Source organism: Mizuhopecten yessoensis, unplaced genomic scaffold (genome assembly GCF_002113885.1).
Source record: "Mizuhopecten yessoensis strain PY_sf001 unplaced genomic scaffold, ASM211388v2 scaffold431, whole genome shotgun sequence".
In the NCBI taxonomy this organism is placed as follows: domain Eukaryota; kingdom Metazoa; phylum Mollusca; class Bivalvia; order Pectinida; family Pectinidae; genus Mizuhopecten; species Mizuhopecten yessoensis.
In genome coordinates, this window is record NW_018403543.1 from 1,123,645 (window position 1) to 1,133,040 (window position 9,396).

The 9,396-nt window shown below is 35.2% G+C and overlaps 1 protein-coding gene across 1 annotated transcript in view; it reads left to right on the top strand.

The window, feature by feature from the left end:
* The window catches only part of LOC110449067 (ATP-binding cassette sub-family D member 3-like), a 23,413-nt gene extending 14,592 nt beyond the window's left edge, over positions 1-8,821 (top strand). Inside the window, exons 18-27 of the mRNA XM_021495658.1 lie at positions 1-32; positions 203-266; positions 560-637; positions 1,940-2,005; positions 2,136-2,249; positions 2,556-2,606; positions 3,125-3,169; positions 3,987-4,091; positions 4,635-4,691; positions 5,466-8,821. The exon at positions 1-32 is cut by the window's left edge and continues 38 nt beyond it. Of these exons, the coding sequence (XP_021351333.1) occupies positions 1-32; positions 203-266; positions 560-637; positions 1,940-2,005; positions 2,136-2,249; positions 2,556-2,606; positions 3,125-3,169; positions 3,987-4,091; positions 4,635-4,691; positions 5,466-5,543 (690 nt within the window). The 3' untranslated portion in view covers positions 5,544-8,821. The remainder of the gene's footprint in view (positions 33-202; positions 267-559; positions 638-1,939; positions 2,006-2,135; positions 2,250-2,555; positions 2,607-3,124; positions 3,170-3,986; positions 4,092-4,634; positions 4,692-5,465) is intronic.
* The last annotated feature ends 575 nt before the right edge of the window (positions 8,822-9,396 follow it).

The window sequence follows — 9,396 nt, forward strand, 5'->3', positions numbered from 1 at the left end:
GGGACAATAGTAAACCAGGACCACATCATCAAGTAAGAGTCCTGTATTACATCAGTTATCAGAGAGAAATAAGGTTTGTCGAGCATCAATCATAAACACACACAAAGAAAAGGGTCTTTCAAATATATGTCAATTATAAAATATATATTTATCTTGTTTACTACACATATAAAGGTATATATGTGTACATATTTGTTCCTAGGTTTGAAAAAGTGCCCCTCGTGACCCCTAACGGAGATGTACTTATCAAGGAACTCAGCTTTGAGGTACGTACAGCAATCTATTGTAAGTTTTGGGGTTTCTCAATAAGATAACATACTGGTGTGTAACTCATGTAAATACAAGTCATTTCTACTACTTGTGATAGTTGTTTGGTAAAATGTATTTGCCAAAGTAGGGAGGGGGCTTATTTGCAGTCAAATACGGTAATGAGCTTAACTCATTCACCCCTAAAATTTTACAATGAACTATACCAATCTTTCAATTGGAAGAGTTCAAATGTGTTTTCAGGGGTGAAATAGTTAAAGTTATTTATAAAATGTGTATCTTTATTTGACAGGTGAAGGGTGGGATGAATGTGCTGGTGTGCGGTCCAAATGGTTGCGGTAAAAGTTCCCTGTTCCGAGTACTGGGTGAGGTAAGTACTGGTACATCTGACTGTGTACACAACAGGTTGTTCTACTGGATCGGAAGGGGATGAGGTTTATATTTAATGTATGACTAAACACAGCTATTTCTCCTTTAACCCTTTCACCACGGTAGACCATAATAAACTCATCCATATCAATGCATGGTAGAGTCTACTTAAGTTACATAGGGGTGAAAGGGTTAAATATGAAAAGTTGTGTTAGTTAGCCATGGGCTAAAAATTAGGGCTGTAACGGTTAGAAATAATGCCAGCAAGACAACCATGAGTAATTACAAGGGTATTTGTGATTTTTTGTGTTGTAAATTACAGAAACTGATTTCCCTTTATTTTTGGGTGAAGACGACAATTATTCAATACTTCTACAATGTATAAGAGGTTGTAAAACATGCTTGATTCTCAAATCGTTCTAGGCTATTTTCCCATAGCTACTCTTTGTACACATCACCTCCAGAAGATAACTGTCATTAACGAAAGGTTACCTAGTTTAACAGAATGTTAACGGTTGATAAATACATATATACACACATACACTTTTGACTGTATATTAAGTTTGTGGTTTTGTGATTGAAAAAATGAAAAGGAACCTTTTCGATTTCTGCTCAAACCGCTGAAGTGATTGATTTCAAACTGGATACAAATATTCCTTACAAGGTCATCACAAAGTGTTGTTACTTTTCCTACCAATTTGAAAATCTGAGATAGGTGATCTATCCTCTCGATTGGTTGGTTTACATTTTCTCTAGAAGCTTAATAGCTTAAGTGAATGACCCCAAACTCAATACGAATGGTCTGTATGAGGTGCAAACCAAGCATTGAGTTTGTGCTTACCTGGCATTTGAAAATTCATGATGGCTATACCCTTGCCTTCTGATTGGATACCACCATAACCCTGCCCTCTGATTGGCCGAGATATTTTCAGTTTCTCAAGAGTGTCTACAGCAATTTATCCCAAGGCAGAGATTTTCCTTATGCAGTGCCAAACTAGTATTGTTACTTTTCCTGCTGATCTTGAACATTTTGATTTCTCTACAAGTTTTACAAGGATTGTGTTTGATTTCCTTCTTGATAGTAGTCTCTGACTAAAATATAGATGTCGACAACGGTGAATTAAGATTAAAAGTACAGGTATCTTTTACCTGATGGAACACATTTTTAACAGACATCTGTTAGGTGAAGCTTGGCACACAATGTTACTTTATAAGACTTAATATGGGAAGTTTATACTTGTCGTCTTTAGCTAAAGCATGAAATGTATGATAGGATTTATCAGGAATTTTATTTTTTTAACAGTTATGGCCATTATTTGGAGGCACCATGACCAAACCAGAAAAAGGAAACCTTTTCTATGTTCCACAGGTAAGTTGCTGCACAGCATTGAAAATAAGATTTGATAATATCATTTACAAATGGGTTGTATATAAAATGTTCAATTAATACCGTGGAATTTAATTTGGTCTAGATATTATTAGTTCGTCAATCATTACAGCGTCCGTACATGACAGTGGGTACTCTGCGGGACCAGGTGATTTACCCACACAGCAGAGAAGAACAACTTAAGAAGGGAATTCGGGATTCACAGTTGGAGGAAATCCTAGAAAAGGTAAAATCGTACGTCAAATAATGATGTATTGTATTGATGAATTAGAGATGTTTTTAACAATAGCAGAATAATGTATAAGCTGATCATGCAAAGAAGAAATTGGTTGATACAGATTATTCTTGCGTTATTGTGTCAGGTTCTTTTGAAAGAAATTGATAGCCGCTTAATTACCAGTAGTAATATAAATATAAGGCAAAACTTTGGATACTTGAGCTTTTGCAAGGTATGCTGAGTGAAGCAGTGGTGTTAGGAATGTGAGGTAGATTTGACAGTGATGTAATGTACTCACCGGTTTTCTCTGTACAGGTACAATTGTCTTACATCTTGGAGAGGGAAGGAGGATGGGACGCTGTGCAGGTAAATAAACCATATCCCTATGATATCCCTATACCGGAATCAATTTTCACCCAGTGTTAATTTCGCCCTTCACATTTGATTGCTATATTTATTGTGCAGTTAACTTACGTTTGCTGTTATGATAAATTCGCCTTCATTACGGAGGGCAAAAATGAAATAAATAAAACTGCAGTGAAAACGTTATGGTATACAGTAATAAATTGCTAGAAAATCAGTTTACAAAGTTGCTGTGACTAATGTAATATCTGAAATAAGTAGTGTACTGACAGTTCTGACTTGTGAATTAATTTATAACAATACATGTATAAACAGATTTGCTTCAAGTTGATATCTTGTGAAGGTATCATTGAATTTTAATAAAACTTGTCTAGTGTGTTAGGATGTCCTATCATTGATATAACTGGTATTGATTTGTCTGACATTTTGTAATATACAAAACAATAATTATTTTCATTACACCTGTGTGTTGCAAGTTTTAAAGGATTTTAGATTGTGATTTTAAATCTTGTTTTATCTAGGACTGGATGGACGTCCTGAGTGGTGGAGAAAAACAGAGAATTGCTGTAAGTATATTACTATATAATACAATACCTGCTTCCCTCTCTTCTGTACACATTAAGACAGTGTGTAGGAGTCTTCTACATGGTTGAACCTTGCATTATATAACTTTACAGATGTTTTCATGACCAGAAGGTATGTCATAATACACACAGGTAACAAAATTATTGTAACATATTTTCCTGAACTGAAACTTCTGATTGCTTTCATATTTTCTTATGAACAAGATATGACATGCATAATGAACAGAGGGAAAAAGCCAAATAGCTTTGGACCCTAAAGGTGGAAGCCGTGATGACAAAGGGTCACAGGTCAAATCATTATGATAATACTTTTATGGACCATAACTTTTATTTCTTTCATATTTTCTTCTGAGCCTATTATGACCTCCTTGAGTGTTTTAGGACACATTCAGATGTATATCAAAGAGATAGAGATCAGGGCAGGGGGACAAATTCAAATTATTTTTATTTCACCCATTCCATAACTTATGATACACTTGATATTTTGTCATGAAACCTAATAGAAGGGTTATCAGGATTGGACATAACTGTAGTGACAGTGTTACCAATTACCCATTTTGATGTTGCCCTGTGATGGCTGTTCCAGAATAAATATTATTATTTAGTTAAAAATAAAAGAGGGTTTAAATTTTGTTAAAAACATATGTCCGAAGAAAAATGGAGACAGATAATGTTGCAGTCTATGGGGGTCACAAAAAATGCCCCCCACCTCGCCCCAACCAAATATTTATTTCCTGATTAGGTGTAGCTTATTCTTATATTTCAGCAACATACATTTGACAGCATTCTTTTCTTTCAGATGTCTCGACTGTTTTATCATCGGCCCCAGTTTGCTATCCTGGACGAGTGTACCAGTGCCGTCAGTGTGGATGTGGAGGGCTACATGTACCAGTACTGTAGAGAGGTAGAGTCATAGTCCTACAGATCCTGTAGTGTTACAGAAACATTGACTTAATTGTACGAGCATGTACGATGCAATCACTGACTTCCTGTTTGATGTATACTTACGTACATATCGGATGGTTTCCGATTGCTTCTCGAAATCTTGAAACCGATATGAAACTTGAAAGCATTTGGAGGTCACAAAATGTTGGGCAAATTCATAATAAATCACAAAACGTAAATCAGAACCTTTCAGGCTGTTGACGTGCATTTCCTACTATAAAAGGTAACTACAACATGCATGTGCGTAATTATTTTGAGTTTCATGAATAATCTTTAATAAACAGAGCTAAGATGTTTTAAAAACTTAAAAAGACCTTTTCAAGAATTTCAGCAGTAAATATATTTTGGCAGCATCAAATAGCCTCTCAATAACATGTGATCATTACAGGCCTCTTGAACCCCTTGCTTGTATTTGTATTGCTATTGAAATGGCATGATGGTGAAATAAATTATTAAAATTATGAAATTAAACACCTGATATAATGATTTCTTACTGTTTCAGGTTAAGATTTCGCTGTTTACGGTATCGCACAGGAAATCTCTGTGGAAGCACCATGAGGTAAGACAATCTATTAGTCACATGACAAACCATGATGTAAGACAATCTATTAGTCACATGACACACCATGCATAACTTCAAAAGTATTCTGTTAAATCAAAACAGGTTTAAGTGCCGGGGGTCTTATATTTCCATACCAGTACCTAATGACTCTTTGTGTTTCTGATAGACAGAAATGTGATCTCAAGGATTGGGAGGGAACCTTAAGTTACACTGGTTTGTGAAATAGATGATACATATTGATTTAATGAACCTTCCTGGACCAATAGTATACATTTATTGCTCATACTTTAGGGAATCACAAGTAAGGGAAATAAATATTTTATCATGTCAAAACAAATCTAAATCAAAAACAATAACAAAAGAGTAGAGATGATCAGGTTGATGCGCCATTCTTGTCGTCTGCTTCTGTCATTCGGAACTAGGTTGTGATGACTCTTGAGCATTTTCCTAGAGAGGCTAAGAATAAGGGAAATATGATCAGAGAAACTTGAGCTTTGAGGTAGACATGATGATTTATTGCCCTGTCATGTCACCAATATCGTCCAATCAGACACGCTGTTATAGAGATGAAGTATGATAATATTTTTTTGTGGTAAGGTTGTGCTAATTACAGGGAGTTGAAACCGACTCATTAAAGAAAATAACTGATATTTCTGTGTATGTGTGTATGTGACAAAATTCCCATTCTAAGATCGTAAATGGGTCCCCATTAAAGTTTTCCCATTCTAAGATCGTGATTAGGTCCCCATTAAAGTTTTGTATTTGTTACAGTACTACCTGAAGATGGATGGGCGAGGAGCTTACGAATATAAACCAATCACCTCGGACACGTCCGAGTTTGGATCTTGATGAGCGTTGCCTTAGCCCTGTGATATTAGTTGAGTGATATTTATTGTGAAAACATATTTTAATGTTCCATGATACGGAGGCTCACCTAAATTCTAATACTTTCCTGTGTTGTAAGTAAACCGGATCATTTGTGCCATTACTTATATTTTTGCAGATATAATAAGCATAATAAACCTGCTGTAATGGTAACAGTACACACATTAATATGGGATTTTTATGGCCCGCCACTAAGTGGTGGAAGGGTTATAGTGGTACTATTGTCTGTACTTCTATCTGGCTGGTCAGGACATCTCCACATGTTTATGACCCTCTATAAGCAGAGCATGTTACACACAACACTTTCGTAATCTTGACAAATGACCTTGATCTCTGTGGCCTTGGTTATGTTTTCAAGTTTAGATCAGTTAAGGACAAAATACTGCATCTAACGTCATGCAACTTAACATGCATACACACCTCTTTGCTTTCTTCCTGTTACTGCATAACAAAAATCTTCAAGAGAGATTATACACACAATTCATAGACTTGCTCCATGCAAGGAAATTTCTCTTAAAAAAGTACATGCTGAAAAAGTCTCTGATAGCTTAAAAAGGGAGATTATTCACAAAATTCAATTAGTTCAATGAGTTTCTCCATGCAAGGAAATTTCCCATAAGCATATACATTGTATATCGAAAAAGTCACCAATAGCTTAAAGGGAGACTATACACAAAATTAAATGTTTTCAATACCTTTCTTCATGCAAGGAAATTTCCCATAAGTATATGTTGAAAAAGTCACTGATAGCTTAAAGGGAGATAACACACAAAATTCAATTTGTTCAATAGCTTTCTTCCAAAAGTACATGTTGAAAAAGTCACTGACAGTCTAGATATGAAAGTGTTTACTGTTACCAGTTGTCTACAAGCTGTGTGTTTTGTGTCCGGTCTACTGAACTAAAGGACTATGTATAAACCAGTGTATATATTTCTGACGTGTCGGTACATGTACTGTACATTTTTGTTTGTCTAAGACACGTGGAACTACATGTGATACAGATATTGTCTGTTAAAACTGTTATTGTGATTAATTTATGGTAAGAATTTGGAAGTTTTACAATTAAAACCCAATATTTTAATGTGATACATTTTGTTTTACCTGCTTTTTCTCTTCACCATTTAATTTCTTAAATAATGTAATTCAATTTTAAATGATGGCAATTTTTCCTGCATCCTCATTGGTTCGATCATGATCACATGTATAACAAATATTCACTGAAATAAAAGTTCACCTAACTTGTTATAAGTGTATTAGATATGAAAATCGTCAAAAGAAAAGAGTTGCATTTGGCAGAAAGCACCTCCTTGTGTGGGTATTTATAGAACTTATACATATTTAATTCAGGTATTGTGAAACTTTATTCAGATGCATGGAAACTAGGGATTTATTATTAAATTTTCTGGAAAATTAATTAACAGGAAGCCAGTATTCAATGATTTTAGCATTGAAAAAAAACCATTTTGTCTACACCTCATAATCAGAGGTGTGATTAGTAAATTTGGTTTCTCGTATGTAAATTATTACAATTTTTTTGAGGCCAAAAAAAAAGGTTATGTATGTTTCAGGTAATCTGGCTGTAAACAATTAGGTAGGTCAGTCAGGAAATATATATTTTTTCTTGAGAAGTGGGGTGGGGTGGCTAGTTTATGAAATAACAAAAATCACCAAACATGTTTTTTTGGTATTTTAAATAATACTAAAGGATTTAAATTGGGGTTTGATACCTGCCAATGAAGTAGAGCGGGTATATATAGTTGGCTTATTTATTTCTCCATAAATTTATTTGCATAAGGTGGACAAGTTATCCCAAAACTTTTTGGAGTGCGTTTGAGTGAGATAAAATTGGACCTGAAACATACATTTTCCATTTTTTGGCCTGATCGTTAATGAATGCTTTTGATACATTGTAATGGATTCTTTATTTAACCTGTTACAATCAGAGACCCAGCCTTCCTGTAGTGTGGATTAATTATTGTACATATCATGAACAAAGTTAATGTAATTCAGACTGTACCGGTGGAAGCCTGGCTGGGTACTATTCTGGTAGATCAAATGTTTATTGTTATTTATTGATGCAAACTATGCACAGGTTGATTACATCCAATCTGGTATTGCTGTCTGTAGAAGTACAAGTATTGTTAGCTTGATTACATCCAATCTGGTAGTGCTGTCTGTAGAAGTACAAGTGTTGTTAGCTTGTTAACACCCAGTTTGGTATTCTTGTCTGCGGAAGTAAAGATTTTGTTAAATTGATTACATCCAATCTGGTAGTGCTGTCTGTAGAAGTACAAGTATTGTTAGCTTGATAACACCCAGTTTGGTATTCTTGTCTGCGGAAGTATAGATTTTGTTAAATTGATTACATCCAATCTGGTGTTCCTTACAGTCGAAATACAAGCATTGTTAGGTTGATAACACCCCTATCTGGTGTTTCTGACAGTGGAAGAACAAGTATTCACTATTGTAAGCTTGATAACACCTAAATCTGGTGTTCCTGACAGTAGAAGTACAAGCTTTGTTAGCTTGATTACATCCAATCTAGTATTCCTGTGTGTAGAAGTACAAGCATTGTTAGCTTGGATAAATCCAATCTGGTATTCCTGTTTGTAGAAGTACAGCTCTGTTAGCTTGATTATAACCAGTGTAGTATTCCTGACAGTGGAAGTACAAGTTTTGTTAGCTTGATTTGTTAGAAGTGCTTACTGTCTGAAAGTTTTCACTTTTACACAGAGGACCATATTACTTAATATAGTGGAACCGGACTGGGTCAACAGCTGGCAACTATAGGCAGTTCAATTGGTGGTGGGTCAGAGTTCAAATTCCGATGAAGCCGTGCATTTCTCCTCTGTTACAGTGGACCAACCCTTGTTCATTGTACTGGGTGAATGCTTGGCAAAGGCATATTTGACTGGCGTTTTTAATAGTGTTGTCTTTTGGGCAAAGACTTAAAAAGAGGGAGGAGTGTGGCAGAACTGGACTGGGTTGATAGTTGATGACCAGGGAGCTCAATTGGTAGAGCATCCATCCAGAGTTTAGAAGTTCTCGGGTTCGAATCCCGATCTGGCCATTTATTTCTCTCCTGTTACAGTAATATACCAGCAACATAGATCTCTGACTAAAATTAGGCTAGTGTCAAAAAAGCTTATTTTTGTCAAAGCATTGATATTTCTGAACAAACATTGATCTACTGTCGAAACCTTGTCATTAAATGAATAAACAAATATAAAAACAAAATTAAATCTTTGTTTATGTTGTTACTAAATATCCATATTGGAAGTTGTGCAAACCTTTTTGCAGAATTTTATTTTACTGTTATTTGTGTACGTGTACTATGTATTTGCCTCTATCAAACACATGGAAACAACCTTGTCATATGCACCTTGTTCCTGCTTCAGAATGCCAGTGATAATGTTGTCCTGCTTAAGAATGCCAGTGATAATGTTGTTCCTGCTTCAGAATGCCAGTGAAAATGTTGTTCCTGCTTCAGAATGCCAGTGATAATGTTGTTCCTGCTTCAGAATGCCAGTGATAATGTTGTCCTGCTTAAGAATGCCAGTGATAATGTTGTTGAAATCGGGAAAGAACCTAGCATGTTTGAACTCAGTTGTTGGAAGTTTTGTGTTGTTTTCTTACATACTTGGTGATTTAGCTACAGTATAGCCTTATAAGTCCTGTCACCTTTGTTTTTGTAAAGGAATATATGAAAATAGGTTAAATCAAATTAAGCTACAGGCCAATATTACGGAACTTGCCTTTTTGGTTATAAAGAATAATAATTGTAAAGACTTTTTAAACAGTTGACCCTTATGACCTT